This window comes from Castor canadensis, chromosome 2 (assembly GCF_047511655.1).
Source record: "Castor canadensis chromosome 2, mCasCan1.hap1v2, whole genome shotgun sequence".
In the NCBI taxonomy this organism is placed as follows: domain Eukaryota; kingdom Metazoa; phylum Chordata; class Mammalia; order Rodentia; family Castoridae; genus Castor; species Castor canadensis.
Window position 1 is genome coordinate 126,661,081 of NC_133387.1, and position 20,316 is coordinate 126,681,396.

General features: G+C 39.6%; 1 protein-coding gene and 1 pseudogene across 10 annotated transcripts in view; both read left to right on the forward strand.

The window, feature by feature from the left end:
- The window catches only part of Fmn1 (formin 1), a 375,832-nt gene that overhangs the window by 325,422 nt on the left and 30,094 nt on the right, over positions 1–20,316 (forward strand). For 8 of the 10 annotated variants that reach the window (XR_012445380.1, XR_012445381.1, XM_074065588.1 and 5 more), the window contains one exon: positions 19,205–19,256. Coding sequence is in view for 8 of the 10 variants with exons in the window: in XM_074065588.1 (XP_073921689.1) it covers positions 19,205–19,256 (52 nt within the window). In the remaining 2 variants the exon portion in view is untranslated. Of the gene's footprint in view, positions 1–11,448; positions 11,584–19,204; positions 19,257–20,316 lie in introns of those variants that run through there. The other 2 variants (XM_074065597.1, XM_074065591.1) reach the window with 2 other exon arrangements.
- LOC141420948 (U2 spliceosomal RNA) lies at positions 18,014–18,186 on the forward strand (annotated as a pseudogene).

Sequence of the window (20,316 nt, forward strand, 5' to 3'; positions counted from 1 at the left end):
TCTAAAAAAATGCTCAAAGCATGCATGAACTATCTTATTATAAAATCTATGGGGGAAGAAATATAAAACTTTTGAGTTTTGAAACTTGAACAATTGCTTGGAATTACAACATTTGGGGAAATTTTCTCATTCTAGAGACAGGTGAGCCCTTTGGGAACACCTTGGAGTCAATAGCAATAGAAAGTATATGTCTCTAGACAGGACCACAAAGTATATATCTCTAGACAGAGCAGTGCCTTGGGAAGCCAGTGACGTCTCTGGGTAGGAGGGGGTGCCCTGCCTGGTAAAACACTCTATCCCTCTTCAATTCTTCCTAAAACAACTAGAATGTAAGCATGACTTCTCTCGTGTGCTCAGTGGTGAGATTCAACCACAAGATTAGTTTCCTATCTAAGAATCAACAATTAAGGAAAACCAGCAAATGCAATAAATAGAAGAATTATACCTGAGAAAACACACTTATGGGCAGAGCAGGTGAAAACAAGTGTGTTTTATTAGCTCAGAGAATTACAAGAAGCTGTGATCTCCATAGAATATAGAAATGAAAAAACATTCAATTGATAAATTTTTAAAAAATCATTGCGTTCACTGAAAGATAAAATTGACATCATAAAAGACAGGTAAACCAAGGAGTCCTTCTAGAATAGAGCATAAAGAGAAAAATGATGGAATGTAAAGAGAACTCCCTATATATAGAAAATAGATTCAGAAATTTAATCTATTTAATCCCATATTTATTTAATATGAGAAGAAAGAAATACTCAAACAAGACTACTTTCTAGAAATGAAGATAGTGCATCTTTATTGAAAGACCCCAGAGAGTCAACAAAAGATAAATGTGAAAAAAAAAGATAAATACACACATATACATACCCTTAAATGTTTATAATGAACTTTGAGAAATCATGGTTTTAGAAAAACCCTGAGAACTATCCAGCAGCTCTGGATAAAAGAAGAAAATGGAGCAATAAATATAAAATTCTGAGAGGAAATTGGGGTTTTTTTGTGTTTTTTTCTTTTTTTGGTGATACTAGGGATTGAACTCAGGGCCTCATGTGGCTCTACCACCTAAGCCATACCCCAAGCCTGTTTGATTTATCTTATTTTTCAGATAGGGTCTTGTGTTTTTGCCTGTGCTGGACTCAGACCATTATCCTCCTACCTATGCCTCCTGTGTAGTTGGAATTACAGGTGTGTCCCACCATACCCAGTCCTCTGAGGAGAAAAGAGTTTTAAATCTAGAATTTTACTTTGAGCCAGATTATCATTAAATTGAATGAAAAAAGTAAATTCTCTTGAGAAACTAAGACCCAGGTTTACTATTCATAGGTCTTCTCTTGAGATTGCACTTCCTCAAAAAGAAAATCCAGAAAGTGGTAGAGTGACAAAAGGGACAATAAGCCAGGTGCTGGTGGCTCACACCTGTCATCCCAGCTTCTTGGGAGGCTAAGATTGGAATGATCATGGTTCAAGGCCAGCCTGGGCAAAAATGTTTGCAAGATCCCCGTATCAATGGAAGAAAGTTGGGCATGGTGTACACACCTGTCATCCCAATGACTGTGGGAAGCATAAAATAAGATCAAAGTGCAGGCTGGCCTGGGTAAAAGGAGAGGCCCTATCTCCAAAATAATCAAAGCAAAAAGAGTTGGAGGCATGGCTCAAGCAGTAAAGCACCTGCCTGAAAAGCAGAAGCTCTGAGTTCAAATTCCAGTATCATCAAAATATATATATATATATATAATAAGCAACAAATTTCATAAAATAAGTTAAGTTTTAATGGTAAAGCATTTGTTTTGGTAATTGGTAAATAAAATTGCAGATGATATCAACATGAATGTGCCATGAGATAGGATCACAGAATTTTGTAGGGAATAAAGAGGAAAATCAGGCCAGTCTTATGTTGTCCCAGGTTAGGTAATTGATATTTAACTTCTCTAGATACCTTTAGAAACAGCTGTTATGGGTGTTGAAGTTTAAAAGTACAGTGGACCCGGACCTGTGGGGACCTTGTTCCAAGGATACCACCACTGAAGAAGAACCACATGTGCTCAGGGTACATGGAGGCCAGCGCTGTGCTGCAGATACCCGATTCATTTTTCCCAAAATACCACACGACTTCCCCTAAAGACAGGCTGCTTTTCAACAAATCTAAAATTTCCATTTTATCGCTTCAATTAAACACATGCAATTTTACCTTGCTTTTGGGGGTGCTATTTGCTTTTTGGGAGCCAGATTTTCCCAAAATGAAGGACAGAGAAACACTCAGCAGATCACACAATGATTTAAACACAACTGACAGTAATGTGGGACCGACTGAGAGCTTCTCCATATGTACTGAGCTGTAATGCATTACTTGTAAGAATTAAATTTTTTTGTTTTGGAAATTTCGTTTTCTTTTTTGACCATGCTTGGTCAAAATCATTTGTAATAAATCTGTGAACAAGGAGGGTTTACTGTATTCACAAGTCAAAAAGTTAGAATTTAATCATGTTGAAACCAGTAAAGGAAAAATAAGCAAAGATAATTGGGTGAATCTAACACAAGTCAGCAAGAAGAAAATAGCAAAAAGCCTGGTAAACAGAAGTGCAAAGTAAATGTGGTGGGAATAAATCCAAATGCTTCCAAAGCAAAATAAACTTGAACATGCCGACTCAACCCAGGCAGCTGAGAGCCTAGACAGGGCAACATGAAGGAAAAAACATGACGTTTAAGCATGAGAGATAGGTAAGACACCTAAAAAACTAGCTAGCATTTGTTGCCCTTAATGCAGAGAAACTAAAGCAGATACCTTAAAGCAACTGAGGCCAATAGGAAAAGGGGACCAGGAACTAGAGAAAAGGTTAGATTAAAAAGAATTAACCTAGAAGGTAACACCCACGCACAGGAAATCAATGTGAGTCAATGCCCTGTATAGCTATCCTTATCTCAACCAGCAAAACCCCTTGTTCCTTCCTATTATTGCTTATACTCTCTCTACAACAAAATTAGAGATAAGGGCAAAATAGTTTCTGCTGGGTATTGGGGGGGGGGAGCGGGAGGGGGTGGAGTGGGTGGTAAGGGAGGGGGTGGGGGCAGGGGGGAGAAATAAACCAAGCCTTGTATGCACATATGAATAATAAAAGAAAAATGAAAAAAAAAAAAAAAAAAAAAAGCATGAGAGAGGCCAAGACAAAACTGCCATTGTGTTCATTCTCTTGATTATCTTTTGGAAAATCATTGATGTTTGAGCAGTGCTTATTCACATTTCAAAAAAAAAAGGTAAGTGGAGATGCTGCCTCATCCAATTCCAAATGATTAATGACCTAAACCTAAACAGAAACAAAGGCAAAACCCAAATATTATAGCAGTATTATAAGAAAATATGTCACCTTCATGTTCTCGGTGGTAGAAAAGGTCACCCATAAAGTGATTTTAAAAGCAAATGATATGAAGAAAGTATTTATTAATTTGACTCTCTCAAAATTAAATGAATATGATAGACATTATAAATGAAGTCTAAAGATAGGCAATGCATAAGGAAAGATACACATAACATAGACAACCAAGGATTCGTGCCAATACTGATATGATTTGCAAAAGTTTTAAAGTTCCATAATAACAGTTATTGGCCTTAGGATTATAAAAAGATACCATTACTACAAAGGACAATTTGACAGTCTCAAATACATGAAAACTGTACCTACTTAATTAGCAAGCAAGTCTACTTCTCTATACCTGGGAAACCTTGCATTTTCACACAGGGAGGCTCAGAAGCTCTGGGAAAATACATCCCAAGCTGATGACCATACTTGAGTCTCTAGAAGTGACAAAATGTGTCTGGGCAGATGGGGGGGTCGGTGCAGAAGACTGGCTGTCAAAGAGCACTTAATCTGCTAATGTTTAATGTTTTCACAAGGAGAACCTGTATTATCTAAAGTCATTAAAAACTAATTTTCCAAGATTTTTAAGAGTGGGTATTTTATCTTCAGCTTCACAGCATTCACAAAGGCTCTCTCTTCACAGTTAAAAGCAAAAGTATTTTGTTTGTTAATTCAGAGGTGCAGGTTGAGGCCAGTGTTTATATGATCACAAGTCTCTGTTACAGCATTCCCTTGCTATACAATGGAGAGAGATTTTCAGATGAGAATGAGGTTTGCATACACTCTTCACATTGGGCTGATGGATTTTGGCTGGAAGTTGTGTCTGCATGTATCTTTAGGCATCTCAGTTTTAAGTGTTTCAATAGTGGTAATTTTTTGTTTAGCACTGATGTGGTTGGACTTATTTCCCCCACCATTTGGGGGATGGTAAAATCTGAAAAAGATGATCTCTCCAGTCCTGATTCAAGTGTGTAGAATATAGTAGGTTACACACTTAAATTTTTAGGCGCACTATATGAATGGCATTAACCCAACCATAAAATAATTGCCAATAATATTTCACTGAGCTTTCATACGTAACCATGAGTCATTTTTTCTCCTAAAATAATTTGGTGTGTGTGTGTGTGTGTGTGTGTGTGTGTGTGTGTGTTTTAAGTTAAGTCCTGAATACTCAACTTTTGGGCATATTTTGCTTCTGCTTTGTTTTTTTTTTTTTTTTTTTCTATTCATCATTATGTTTCTTTAGGAAACTTCTTTAAATTTTTTAGGAGAAAGAACAAAGCTAGCAAAGAAACAGATGTGTCCCATATAAAATATGCAATAAATCTTGTCTCACAAATTCTTTGCTCTGAACTTTCTGACAGAAACTGTCAAATATCCACTTTAATTCAGGTATAAAATGTTCACTCCGTGTCATGGCGCCAACCACCATATGCCCGAATAAAGTTAGTGACCACCATAAAAACAGCAGCATAAGCACCTTTGAAATGGTCCAACTCGTCGTGGGTGAGAACGACCTGTGTAAACCCATGGGGAATTAATCTGACTTTGCTACTATCCTGCTGGGTCTTTACAATGAGCCCCACTCCCACACAGCAGCAGTAGCAATACTTTTTAAAAGGAGAGAGAAAATGAGAGAGCCGTGTGTTGTGTCCACCTAATGAGCTTGGGGTGGGGGAGGGCTGCACGGATCAGAGGGGCACAGCTGCCCCCTCCCCGGGGCTCTGGAATCCCCTTAGAGGCAGACCCAGCCTCAGTGGGCTCCTCTTGAGCTCACCCAGCCTGGCTTCCCAGATCCTATGAAACCAGACTCCCCAGAGCGCAATCACAACAAATGACTTCCGCTTCTAAATCATCCTTATCATCCCACAGGAGCAGGTAATGCTGCGGGTTTTCACCAGTAAAACATTTCAAGCCTCTGGTTTCATGAACCCTTTTTCCCCTCTTCTTACTGAAATCAACTTTGCCCCTTGCACAGTTAGCTTCAGGTTCTTCCCGAAGAAGGCAGTTTACCCTCTTCACTTCTCTCAGATTTCTAGGGAGACCCATTTCCTGTTGAGGGGAGTGTGTGTGTCTGTCTGTCTGTCTCATCATACTCCAGGCCTCACATTTGCTTCCAAGAACATAGAGACAATCAGTATTCTTTCCTATTAAGGATCTTTTCTTTGCACTGTATTTTTCAAATACCAATCAAATGCATTAGGTTTAAGTGTAGTGGAATGAAATTTTATTTGTTTATTTATTTATTTTTTGGTGGTACTGGAGTTTGAACTCAAGACCTCATGCTTGCTGGGCAGGCACTCTACCACTTGAGCCACTCTGCCAGCCCAGCAGAAAGAAATTTTCACCTATTTTGTAGTATTAGACACTATTTTAACACTTGTAGCCATTAAAACATTTCTCTACTACACAATAAAAATAGACTAACGGATGAAGGGATGGATTATTTCCAAATTAAATCAAAGGATATTAATCTGGTTTAATTATAGTTGATAATATTTTAATAATCCATAATTAATCAACCATCTCGCCTGCAACATCTCACTTAAGAAACACAGTGAGAAAATTATTTGTGAAATGCTATCTCATAATTTTCTAGAACATTATTTCATTTTATTTGAATAAGTTCTATACCCACTTTGAAACAAAGGCAAAGTTTTCAGTAATTCTTTTCAATAATTATAAATTTAAATATAAATTAATTATCATAGTACTCATTGAGAAGTTGACCTCTTCCTTGACATGTCAGGAGAAAAAGCAATAAGCTTCGTTGTATGTTCAACGTGAATCTGATCTTATGATAAAACAGAAGTGAAGCCATTACAGATATCCTCATTTATGGAGACAAGTCCACATAGCAGTAGAGGCCATTATTTAGAGAAAGCCTTGTCCTACTTTTATCCCAGCTACTCAGGAGGCAGAGGTGGGAGAATCATGATCTGAGGTGGGCAATAGGCAAAAGCATGGCATCCTATCTGAAGAATAAACTAAAGCAAAGAGTGTGCCAGGGGTGGCTTAAGTGATAGAGCACTTGTCAAGCAAACACAAAGCCCTGAGTCCAAACTCCAGTACAGCAAAAAGTAATAATAATAAAAGGAAGATGAAAGAAATACAGACATCTCTGTACTCGAGGATGGTGGTGATTATGGACAGGCACTCTGGAAAAGTCTAGCTGGAGCTTTAGGCTCACTGCCATGGCTCTCACCCCAGCCCAGCACACATATGAATAGCGCAGTCACTCAAGCCTGCCCTCAATTCTGTTTCCTATCACTAACCAATAATGACTACTGTGGTCCTTCTGCGTCTCTTCTGGTGGGATAAATTCAACATGCTTCAGTGTGGAAAATGTCTTCCATGGTGTTGTTCTCCAGGAATCCCAGTTTTCTCAGGATTTTCTGTTATGGGAAATATTGCCTAAGAAACAGACCATGCTCACCTTCACACTGAGATTCTGGGATCATCACAATACTGGTGTAAATAAAGGGCCTCAGTGTGGATGACTGCCCATTTAAATTTGGCTTGTTTTTGAATTTTGACTCTATTTGTCTTTATTTGTTTTTTGCAGTACTGGGTGTTGAACTCAGGACCCTGCACTTGTCAAGCAGGCACTCTACCACTTTGTCACTGTGTCAGCCTTTTTTGCATTGGTTATTTTTGAGATAGTATCTTGCTTTAGGCCTGGGTCAACCTGGGCCACCATCTTCCTGTTTGTGCTTCCCCGAGTAGCTGAAATGACTGATATGTGCCAGTGTGCCAAGCCATTGGTGAGATGGAGTCTCATGGACTGTTTGCCTGGACTGGCCTTGAGCCACCATCCTCCTGATCTCTGCCTCACAAGTAGCTAGGGTTACAAGTGTGAGCCACTGGGCCCTGTGATGATTATTTTTCTATCATTTTTCTGTAATGATGTAATGGTCTTACACTTTGTTAAGCAGAATAACACCGTGGTATAGTGGAAACTAGGCTGGAATCAGGGGACAAGTTCTTTTTCTCTGTTTAAGACTAGTTGTGTGATTTTAGGATAGTCACTCACTTTCAATGGCTCTGCAGCTGTATAGAACAGCGTCTTGTTTCTTTCTCTTACTATATTATGTGAAGCTAATTCATCAAAAGGCAATTAAACTCATGTGAAAAACAAAAATCATCTCAACCAGAGAGGCAGAAGCAGCAACCACAAAATTTTGGCATATTGTTTTATTTTTAATAGTTAGAATATTCGTATGACACCATCTATCAGTTCTGTGACATCTATCAGTAGTCACACCCTGTCTACTGATTTATTTTTTTTTCTCACAATTGTGTCATGGCATTTTCTATGAGAATTTGTGCAAGCATAGTTTGGGGTATGTGGATCGGTAAGTGTGCATCAAACCTTGGGGAGTTTAACTGCAGGAATACGCATGCTACTAAAGGAAAAGCAGAACGCTCAATTACTCAAGTCTTACAGGAGCCCAAGAAAAGTTGGGCAAGCAAGCATTATTGCAGGAGAGAGAATCGTGGGGATGGTGGTAGTGATTATCATAATGGACTTTCACCAAACAGATTGCCAGGTGCAGTGTTGAGTACCATGTCTCTCTTAAATATCATAACACTGTCTAAAGTGGATCCCATTATTACTTCCAGTTATAAGTTAGGAAACCAAGTCTCAGCTGACTCAACAGCTTACACCACACCAGCAGTTAGAAAGTAATGGAGCCTTTAACGCATTGGTTCTACCATTACTTGCAGGGTAGAACCTGCTTTCTAGGTGAGTTGAAAAGCTTAAACGATCTAGCATAGTACCTGGCACATGGTCTGTGCTGCCATCGCCAGCCAAGTTAGACAACTTCACAAGCATCTGCTCATCCAGCAGACTCACTGTCCTCGGGCTTCGCTAGCTGGGGTTGTTGGGAGGAAGGAGCTACAGTCCAGGACCATTCTGTTATTGGGAAACCCAAGATCGACCTACTCATTTTTGCATTCTTGAACTTAACTCACTTTAAACCACTGCATGAGGGCTTACACTTGGTAATTCTTAGAGTTCTTACAGCTCCAAATCCTCAAGTGTAAGTTTATGCTACCTAGCATGCAAATGAGGCAAGATAACATAAGATATGAAGAGTCAAATGATGGCACTAAATGAGTTATCATTTGAATTATTCATTATCATTTTGAATTATCAGAAGCAGGCATGGAAAACCCAAAGAAGCCAATTGGAACATTTTTTTTTTCAATTTCCTAGCGAGGTACTTTCTTTACATTTGATGTATATCGAATACTAAAATGGTATGAGATTTTTTAAAAAGGCAATAAATGAGATCCTTGCTTCTGAAGAGCACTGAGTTACATTAGAGAAAAATGACCATGTAGTCGGTTACCACTTTGCTCACCAACATACCACAAACTCATACTCGTAGCTGCTTTTGTAGTCATTCTTTCCAGCTAATAGACTAACAAGTTACTCATTTATAAAATTAGGTTTACAGTCTCAAGTGCTAAGTATTTGAGTACAAAGTTTCATACAAAAACCCATAGTCTATGCCTTCCAGAAGTTATGCACTTTTAGCTTAGTGCTCCTACCAAGGTAGGACAGAGTTGTTTTGGGAAAAGACCTTCTTCTGATAGTAGAATACCTACAACTTACCATCAAAAGGTTACCTAAAGGCACATGACTCTAAGCCTCATTTTTTTTAATCTACAAAAGTTCTTGAAACAAAATGGGAACTGCCCTCATTTTTAAAATCTAGTTTTGCAGTTCCTTACATTTCTTAAATGGTAACTTCTCCTTGAATGATGCAGTTATAGAACTCACAGTCTCACAAGACAACTAAATAAAACTCTCAAGTACTGTGGAAGGTCTAAGCCTTCCTTTTGGAAATGAGATGGCTGGAACATGGGGTAGGCACTGCAAAGAAACAGGATTTAGAAATAATGATTCCCTAAGTGAAAAAAATCACATTTTATAAACATGCTAATTTAGAAGTATCTGTGAAAATAAGTAAAAACACTTTACAAAAGACACATGCTGACAAGTTAAAGGTGTAGAGGTACCCAGAAGATGGTATAGCGTGGAGAATTTCGGGCCCCAGTTGAGAATACAGCCACCTGCCTCCCATTAATGTTAATGAGCGCCTCTCTGGGCTAGTCTAAAATTTTACCCCCATGTCTGCTTTAAAGTATCAAGAGTCAGGAAATTCAGAGTGAAGGCTGAAATTCCATGTTTCAGAAATTTCAGAGAGAGAGAGCTTTCTCTCTGATGTCTACACTCCTATGGAAAACATGTAATACAGTGCAGGTCCAAGATGTCACCTTAGCCTATGAGAATTCTGGAGAAAAACAGCACCCATTGAGAAATGGTGTGGGCATTGGAAAGTGTATTAGATTTTGAGTCAAAAACCTGGATCCTGCAACTTGTTAGTGTAGCCAAGGAAAGTCACTTCATCTATTGGGTCTTCATTTTCTTTGCAAGAACATTAAATGGTTTGACTAGGCTAGACCTATTAAGGTTATACTGTTGACTGTCTTATTGGCTTCCTCAGATAATTTCATCTGTGTCAACCTGAAGACAAGCAGGTGCTGGGTACAGGCAGCTGTACAGCAGTAAAGAGCCTTACTGAGCTATGCAGCAGAGGGAAAGGATAACAGAATATCGCCAGTTAATGAGATGGTTTCCTTTAAGAAGAATGAGCAGTAGTCCTTATAAAGTCTAGAGGCTGGATATTTTGTCACTATCATGAATGGGTGAAAAACTTACCTGGGAGGGAAGTCTCATCTAAGATGAAGTGTAATGAAAAAAAAAATCATACAGCCTTTACAGTGGGCTGACTTGTGCAGTGTGATAAATCCACTTCATTTAGACTCTAGTTATACAGATGCCAGGTTATCTCCTAGAATTGTGACTTGCTAAAAAATTTACTTCTGCAGTAGTTACTATAGATATACAATCTGAAAAATGCTTAAGATTATATTGTGATCCCTTAACCTGTACTATTACCTGTATAATAATTGTTACAGTCATCACAAGATATAGAATGACATAGTTTTTTATTATAAACAGGGAGACCTTTTCCAGCTCTTTCTAACCCAATTTGCTACACCAACAAAATATTTTATGAGGTGTCTGAATGTTATCATGCACGGATGTAGAATTATAAAACTGTGAGTGACTGTAGGTCATGAGTCAATTTTAAGTTTGATTACATCAGAAATGATCATTTTTGACCATTTGCAAGGGAATTAAACAATCTGCCATTGTACATAACTGGGTGACTTATTCGCAAGCATCTGGGATAGTGCTACTACTGTGCAAATGGTGGGATTGAGAAAGGGACTGAGAATAGCTGCTCATATCATTCTTTGTGTTCTACAGTCAGACAAAGAAACCTGGTTGAAAACAGACCCTGGGGCCCAAGTTAGATGATAGCAATATTTTGCTTTTCTTTGATGCCTGTAAAATTATTCAAATTCTGTTATGATGGGCAACTGAAAATAGCAGATACAAATGATGAAAAGGATGAGACCTGGGAAGTGTGACTGAGCACAGGAGGATCCAGGCTGGAGGTTGGCTGGATGACTTTTTAAAGACTCCTTTCATCTGGGTTTCTTTGATTTTCTGACTCTAAAGACCTCTTCAAAATCTTCTCTTAAAATTTCTCTTTCTTATTACTTGTACAAAAATCCTGATTTTTCTAGTGCGCTTTAGCCTGAGCAGGGAACAGGGACATCAAACTACACCCATCTCCTGGGAGCTTTGGCACCATGCCATCACACAGCCTCTGACCACTTTACACAGAAAATCTGCAAATAGACCCTCCTGCTCTTCATCTTGACCATCCAGTTAGACACTTGCAATGGAAACTCTGTGACCAGAAATGATCATTCTTCTAATTTAGTCACAACTAAGAAGACTAATAAGATAGGAAGACCAGATAGTATATCATTCTTCATGGGTGAGCATACCAAGAGAAAGACTGGAGGAGTAAGAGCCCTCCACAGCCCAGTGGTTCCATTCATCTGTATTTCTCCCCTCTCAAGTATTAAGAAGTTGTGCCTCTTTCCAATGTCCTGTGTGCCATTGCTTCTGTTGGCAATAATCATTCTTTTCTCCTAGAAGTACATGACGGAGTAATTTTCTAAGAAATGGGAAGTGACGGGCCATGTTCACATCAAATGGATGCTACACGAAGTAGAGTATGGTGCCCTTTGTTTCCTCAATTTGCATCACCAGGCTCCTCTGTTTGTAGAGGTATAATAAAAACTCTTCTTTACTGTGCATCCTGTTGGTTTATACCAGCCATGTCAGGTCCATAAACCATGGTATATAAAAGTGTAATAGGCTGTGTAAAGAATACTAGGAAGATACGCCAACCTCTGTCTCTTCCCCTCATTTCACAATTTACTACCTCCTAGATGGGTATCCATAAATATGACTTAATTATATTTGGAACTGAGCCCTCACTTTGTCTGCACAGTGACCTTCTTTGGCTAGTCTTTACTGTGTGACCACAACCTTTTTTGGATATTTGGGTACATTTAGATGATGTACCCAAATCATTCACTTAATCTGAATGTTTTTTCCTAGCATGTAATTTTATTTACAAAAAAAAACTCTTCTTTTTTCAAAGTTTTTAGATAATTTGTATGTTTTTTAAATCTGTTGCCAGTGAAACTCAATGGTTTATATTATTTGTGCCTGTGAATATATGTCGATCTAAAACAGGACACATCAGGATGGACATAGTATTCTGTCACCTTCAATAATACTTTTACTATTTTGTTTCAAGCAAAAAATGGGAGATTAGAAATTACAGTGGCAAGAAGTAGACCCTGGTGAGCATGAGGAGACAGTGCACAGGAGCTGTTCTGATAAAGTGGATCCTTCAGCTGTCCCTCTACCCATGTGTGTAATGAGTGGAGCACCTCCTAGGCATTAGCTGGAACAAATGCTATGAAACCAACCTTGGTTGCAGCCTTCAAGAATCCAGGTCCAGTCTGCCAGCCAGTCATCTCATGAGTGTCCCATGAGCTGTGATAGGGGTTCTGTGAACACAGTGCTCTTGGAGCTCCCCACTCCATGGGGAGGAGGTCTGGTGGGCCTCAGAAAGGAGGAAACTGCTAAGCTTAATTTTTAAGAAGAAGAAAAAGATGATGATGACATAGGGAATGGGGTTGAGGAGAGTTGGAGAAAAAGGCAAGGAGAAAGAGGCACTCAAAGCAGAAGCAGCAGTGCTCCCAAAAATAAAGTCATAGAGAGCAGGATGAATCCAGAGAATGGCAAGGATTCCCATGTGACAGGAACACTGGGAAAGTAATGGGAGTGGTGGGAGCCAGCTTATGAATGACTCACTGTGATAGTACTTCATTCTGTACTTGGGCAGTGTGTGTGTGTGTGTGTGTGTGTGTGTGTGTGTGTGTGTGTGTGTGAGAGAGAGAGAGAGAGAGAGAGAGGAGAGAGAGAGAGAGCGCGCATTAAGTAAAGTAGTGGCATAATTCACTTTGCCTTTTAAGATGGCAGTTACTGCATTCCCCGCATTGTAGGGAACCTACTACTATAGGTCACTGTGTAGAACATAGAGACTAAAGAAGAAATTTTTGCTCTCAGACACTTAGGTTTTAAAAACAGATCCCTGTATCATTATCTTCTGTGAGGTATGGGGAAAGTGATCCAGTCAATCAGGTTAAAGGTATCAGAACTCAATAATCATTAAGTGGAAAAAGGAATTAGGTGAGAATAATGGTCAGTACCTCTCACCTCATTCCTACCATCTCGATTCCCAGGTATTTGTGAAATTGTAAATCAGTTTCTCTCCCAAGGATTGAATAAGGCAAAATGGGCTGAAGGAGCAAACAATGTGATGGGGAGGACCTCAGCCCTGTGGGTGAAGTTGGAAAATACTGGTGATGCCACCAGAACATCTAAGCAGCCTTGAAAATGATCACAAGCCAAATTCTCATCTACTGAAATCTGTTATGGATGTTCTAAAAGGAAAAACAACGTTTTCTGAAATTTTCTAATAACCATCCCAAAGTCAAAAAGCTATAGAATATGGACATAGCTCAGTTGATTACATTTCAATCCATCCTGCTTCTCAGGGTAGAGTGTAGTACTGTGTTTTAACAAGTTGAAAGTTTGTGGCATCTCTGCCTCAGACCAAGTCTAGCTTGTACTCCCTTTGTGCTCTCTGTCCCATTTTGGTAATTTTCACACTTTTATCATCATTAGTTTGTCTCTTATGGTGACATGGTGATCTTTGATATTACTATTGTCATTGTCATGGGATACCGTGAACTGTACTCATGTAAGACTGTGAACTTCATCTGTAAATGCATGTGTTCTGACTGCTCTGCCAACTGGCCATTTCCCAACTCTCCTTCTCCTCAGGCCTCCCTCACTATTAGGCCAAAATTAATAACCCAGCCATGGCCTATGAGTATTCAAGGGAAAGGGAGAGTTTCTCACTTTAAATCAAAACCTAGGAATGATTAAATTTAGTGAGGAAGGTATGTCAAAAGCCAACATAGGCAGAAAGCTAGGCATCTTGCACCAAAGAGTTAGCCAAGTTGTGAATGCAAAGGAAAAGTTCCCAAAGAAACTTGAAAATGCTACTTCAATGAACACATGAGTGATTAGAAAGTGAGACAGGCTCATTGCTGATATGGAGATAGTTTTGGTGATCTGGATAGAAGATCAAACCAGCCACAAAACTCCCTTAAGCCAAAGCCTAAGCCAGAGCAAAATCCTAGCTCTCATCCATTCTGCGAAGGTTGAGGGAGCCAAGGAAGCTACAGGAGAAAAGTGTGAAGCCAGCAGAAAGTGCAGCTAGGTAACACAGAAGTGCAGGCAAAGCAGCGGTGCTGATAGAATGCTGCTGCAAATTACCCAAAAGGTCCTGCTAAGGAAACTGACAACAGTGGCCACAACAGACAGCAGACTGTCTGTGTAGATCATATAGTCTTCTGTTGGAAGAATGTGGCATTTGCAGAGTAGCAGTCAATCCTGGCTTCAGTGCTTCAGAGAACAGGCAGACTCTCTTGTTGGGGACTAAGGCAGCTGGTGACTTAAGCTATGAAACCCCAAGGGCCTTAGGAATGACACTAAATCTACTCTGCCTGTGCGCCATAAATGGAACAGCAAAACGTGGGTGGCAGAACATCTGTTTACAATGTGGTTTATTGAATATTTTAGGCCCACTGTTCAGACTTAGAAAAAAATCCAGTTTCCTCTCAAAATACTGCTGCTCATTGACTATGCACCTAGTCACCCACGAGCACTGGTGGAGATGGACAGTGAGATCAACACTGTTCTTATACCTGCTAACATGGCATCCATTCTGAACTCATGATCAAGGAATAATTTTGATTTCTAAGTCTTTTTGCCTGAGAAATACATTTCATGTAGCCACATACATAGACAGTGGTTCTTCTGATGAAAACCTTCTGCAAAGGAATCCCCTTTCTAGGTGCCATCAAAAGCATTCATGACTCATGGGAAGAGGTCAAACTACAACAGTAACAGGAGTTTAGAAAAATGAGTCCAATTCTCAAGGATGACTGCAAGGAGTTCCAGACCTCAGTGGAGGAAGTCACTGCAGATGTGGTAGAAATAGTGAGAGAACTGGATTTAGAAGTAGAGTGTAAAGATGGGACTGAATTTTAACAGATGAAGAGAGACTTCTTATAGATGAGCACAAAAATTAAAAAAGAAAGAAAGTGGTTTCTTGAGAGAATCTACTCCTGGCAAAAATGCATTGAGATGAGAACAGAGGATTTGGAATATTTCATAAATTTCGATAAAGCAGCAGCAGGATTGAGAGGATTGACTCCAATTTTGAAAGAATTTCTGTTTCATCAGAAAGCACCACATGTATAGAAAAGTCACTCATGAAAGGAAGACTGTTATCGGTGTAGCAAACCTCTACATATGTACGTGTGGGAACAGCATAATGAAATCCACCAAGCACTGTTTGAAAAAGGAGGGTGGGAGGGGGTGATAGAAATATAATGGAGGGGGTGGACTTGTTCAAGGTACACTGTACTCCCATATGAATTATCACAATGGAATCCCCTTGCATTACTGGTATATTAGAATTCAAAAATAAAACAAATTTTTGAAAAAGAAAAGAAATTGTCCCAGTCACCCAATCGTGTTGCTTTCTCCAGTGACATATGAAAATGCTGTTCTTTAATGGAGATAAGGAAAACAATACATTTCTACAGAAATGTATTGTTACAGTGGCACATGATTTAAATTGAAAAGGAAGGAAGAAGGAAGTGAGGGAGGGAGGTGGGGGAGGGAAAGAAAGAAGGAACAGGAGGGAGGGAAAGAGGGAGAGAAAGAAGGAGCAGGAGGGAGGGAAGGGGAGGGAAGGAGAGAGAAAGAAAAAGAGGGAGGAAAGGAAGAAGGAAAGAAGGAAGAAAGGAAGGAAGAAGAAATAGAAAAGAAGGAAAGACTTAAATAAATACTATTGTCCATGTGACTTTGTACAATAGAAGATTAAGTGAATAAATTCCATACACAGATTCAGGGTCACTACTAGTCAAAGTCATAAGAGAAGAGTGATTTTCATCTAGAGTTATTGTCTTCAACTTAAATCTGGTCTCTGCTGTTTTAAGCCTCCTACCCATGTGACATGCTCTGACTGTGCAGATATGCTTAACTCAGGAACCCACAGAAGAGCGTTCTGTGGACATCTGTCTATATTCTGACATTTCCCTACTACCCCTTATCAAAAATTACTTACTTACAGTAGATCTCAGGTTTAGCTGTCTTTCCTAACTGGAAGGAATGGTCTGCTCTCTTCACTGATGGGTCTTAAGCACCTAGAATATACTCAGGCAGGTGGAACAAAGTATCAAATCCACCTATTCATGGAGTCAATAGCCACTACCAGTTAGTCAGGGTTCTCAGAGCCAGGGATGGCCAGCAGGAGTATTCTCTTTGCCCTACAGTGTTGTAAAATTTTTTTTTAAGTTGGGAACATCAATTTATCGCTTTCTACTTTCTCTTAAAATAGAGCAAGATCTGGTAAGGCCAAGTGCCTGCCCTCTCTTGAATGAGCAGAGCCTGCTTACCTCCCTGCCATTCATATTCACTTACTTACACAAAGACTTTCAGTCCCAGTACTGAAAAACAAGGAATCCAATTTCAGAACATGAAGATTCTTATACTCAGCCCCTAGTTACTTTATTTGTTGATGCTGCTAGAATTTGAGTTTATGACTGTAGTCTCTAAACATTTTTCTTTCCAGGTAATATATTTGAATTTGACTTAGATAGACTACTTTGAAAGCATAAAATATATAATGGCATGGCTGGAAATTTCATATGTGGTAAGAGAAATATTTTAGGCAGGTAGAACCTCTAAGTCAAGGAGGAGGAAGATGTCATTTCTGCCTATACACAGCCAGGCAGAAATAGGAAAAACTGAAGTCTCTAGTTATTCATGTTCTCCTTCAGGCTTGGAGTTCCGCAGTGTTCTTATCTCTTAATAGCACCTCATTGTACATCTGGATATTTTTCCAAGTCACCATATTCATAGAGCTATTGAAAAGTCTTAGCTACTGTTTAACTCAGGTTGAATAGAGTATATCTTACCACTAAATTCATATGCAGTGACAGCTTGGCCACAGTCGACTTAGCACAGCATGGAAGTAGCCAGTTGGAAACCATCTGGTGACAGGCAACAACAGAGGTGCTCCAGGAAGATCACTCAGGACCTAAAGGAATTTTTCTTCCATTTAGCCAGCCACACAATTTAAAATCACTGGACAAGAACAAATTAATAGGGCTGGTGGAGTGGCTCAAGCAGTAAGTGTGCCTGCCTAGCAAGAGTGAAGCCCTGAGTTCGAGCTCCAGTGCTGCCAGAAACGAAAAAAGAATGAATCACTAATTTGTTTTACCTTCAAGGAACTTGGGAGCCTATAGGAGACACAGGCCATTTTCCAGTATCTGATTGGCTAAGCTCCAGACCAATTCACAGAGAATTCTGCTAGGAGTATGGGGCGGGGCGGGAGGGGGGGGGAGTGAGGGGGAGGGGAGCATCACTATGACTTAACCCTACTTAAAAAGATGTTCTTATCAAGCCAAATCATTTTAATATTTAAAAAATAATTTTAATAGTTGAAACTTGGTGCATTTAGAGATAGTAATGTATAATTTTATCCTCACAGCGTTCAGCTTATGTTCATGTTCTAAATATTAAGTTTTATGCTTAGGAAAACAGCTCTCTCTTTTCAAATAATCCTTATCCAATATATCTTAATCTAAAATGGTCTATACAGGCACATCTCTATACTTAGGGTTATCACAGAGAGCAAAGCAAATGAGGTTGCTGCTCTTGTGGCACTTACGTTAGCTTGTCACATATTAGACAAATGCGTGAAGGCATAGCCTGTCAGGTAGGTGAAGGCTTTGGAGGAAAAAGCTAGTCAAAGGGGCAGAGACCATAAGGGGCTGGAGAATAAGAAGTGGTAAGAGAACCTTTCCTTTAGTGAGGGCAGAGAAGGTGGCATTTGGCTGAGACTTGAGTGCACAAGGAAGGTAGAGGTGCAGAGACTGGGTGGGGCACTCCAGGGAGCAACTGTATGAAGATACTCATGTGCACACCCTCTGCATGCTCAAGCCAGGCAGACTGGCACAACACAGGGGAGGAATGATCCCAAGAAAGAGGAGGTGGTATCTCCAAGGAGTCAGGGAGCAGACTTGTATCAGTTTAATATCTGCTACGTCCTTTATCGGAGGACAATATATTAAGTGGATTTTTGGAACAGGGAGATGGAATAGGAGCTTGATCTCTCTAATCCAGGCATTGACCTGGTATTGCAGTACCTCCAGGAGCAGTGCACAAAAAAAAAAAGAAAAAAAATGCTAATATACCTATACTCTCTAATACCCATCACAGAGTATCACAACAGAAACCTCACATGGGACGGATTTTTTTTTATTCATTCGTTTTGCTTCATTATAACCTTAAACTGAATTTACATGCATAATCATGTAGATTATGTTATAACTTCCTTCTTTTCCAGACATTTTAAAACTATAAACTATGTACATAAATATATTATCTTCAAATTAAGGGGGAAAATATGTAAAAGAAATACCCCAAAATGAAACTTTCTTTTTTTTTTTTTGGCAGTACTAGGGTTTGAACTCAGGGCTTCACACTTGCTAGGAAGGTGCTCTATAGCTTGAGCCATATCTCCAGCTGTGAAACCTTATTAAACAAATCCTGTAGAGCATCTGTAGATTCACAATGTATCTCAATCTGTAGATTCACAATGTATCTCAGTGTTGTTGATTTCCTTAATGATCTTATGTGGGGTTTTTTTCAATGCATTTAAAAACATTGTTCTGAGAAAGAAGTCCATAGGCTTCCTGAGATGGCCAAAAGAGTCGTGAGTGTGAGGTGGTGTGTGCAAGGATGCTTCTGAACTTATTTGAATACCAGCAGAACTGCTACAGATACTGGATTTGTTTTGTTGGGGCAAGAGAGAGCATAATATGTACTTGCCAAGGCTCCCAAGGAATCCAGCTATAGCTCGGGGTGACCACATCTGCCAATCTACCCAGAATTATTCCACTTTATATCTTTGTCCAGATATAATTATTAACATCATTCCCTTCTGCTCTTAAACGTGTCCTGGAGGAAACTCAAACAAATTTGGCCACTGTTAGCTGTAACTGTTTTCAAGGAGGCAGTGTGACTAACGTCACAAATTAAGTGCTATCTCCAGGGTGTGTGGTAGGAGCTTGCAAACCCCAAACCCAGACATCTTGTAATAATGAATGAGTATAATCAGTGCCATAAGATTACCCAAGGAATATGTAAGAAAATAGATTTAATCAAAATTATTTCTCTTTCACAGCCAAAAAAGAGCATAAAATGGAAGAAGGTCACTTGGAGAAAGCACAGAAAAGGTAAGTAGCTGCTGTCTTTATTATTATCATCATCGTCAAGTGCATTCCCACCACTGTGGAGTGAGGGACAGCGCCATCCCTTTCAGCACTATAACTAGATCCAACCAATTATTGCAAACAGTTGGGAGGCTTACTGTGTCTTTCCTCAGATGTCAGAGGGTATTGTAGACAAGTGACAGGTGGGGAGAAGGGAACTTGGCTCTGCACATAGAAGATCCCCTACCCCAGATGTTGGAAAAGATCTCAGAGGTCTCTTGTTCAGCCTGGTGCCCCTTCGTGGCTCCTCCCTGTCTCAGTAGCTACCAGCATGGAACCCTCCATGCCGCCCAGTACAACCCAGCAATCATCAATCCTGCTCCCTGGGGGATTTCTTTTTGTTAGTTAATCAGGTTAGTCAGCCTGACCATCCCTCCCTAGTAGAAGTATGATAGGAAATACACCAATATCCAGGTACATTCTACTGCTACCAAATCTAAAATTACTAGAAAATTAAATGAGAAGGTAAGGGTAGGAAACAGCACATAAGGAAAAAATGTAAGGAGAAGAGTCTTAAAGTTAATGTATTCAAGTGCAAATGAACAAATTAGAAATGAGCAACTTTCCTTCTGTTTGTCCACAATTTTCGAGAGTTCTGAAAGCCCACAGACAATGCTGTCTGCCCCACTCTGATGGGTGCCAACACCTTGCCTGCTTCCCACTGTAACAGCCAACAGAATTAAGATGCTGATGAAAGCAAGGTAAAGACGAGTCTTGTCATTTTCTGTGTGCAGACATGTTCTTGAGTCATGAATATCTTCCTATCATAATAATTTTTGAAAACTTAGACAATCACATGGTGATCTTTTTAGATTTCTGTGCCCCTCTTTTGGCCTTACCTCTTTGTGCAAAGTGTAAAATTAGTGTGTGCCTGTGTTACAGAAATATTCAGCATGTAAAGAAGGAGACCACCAGCAAGCTACACCGGCACCAAACCAAACAGAAATGCAGTTTCTGGGGTAGATGTCAAATTTCCAATCCTTTTTTAAAACTTTTGCTGAAGGGACAGGGGGCCACCTTACAG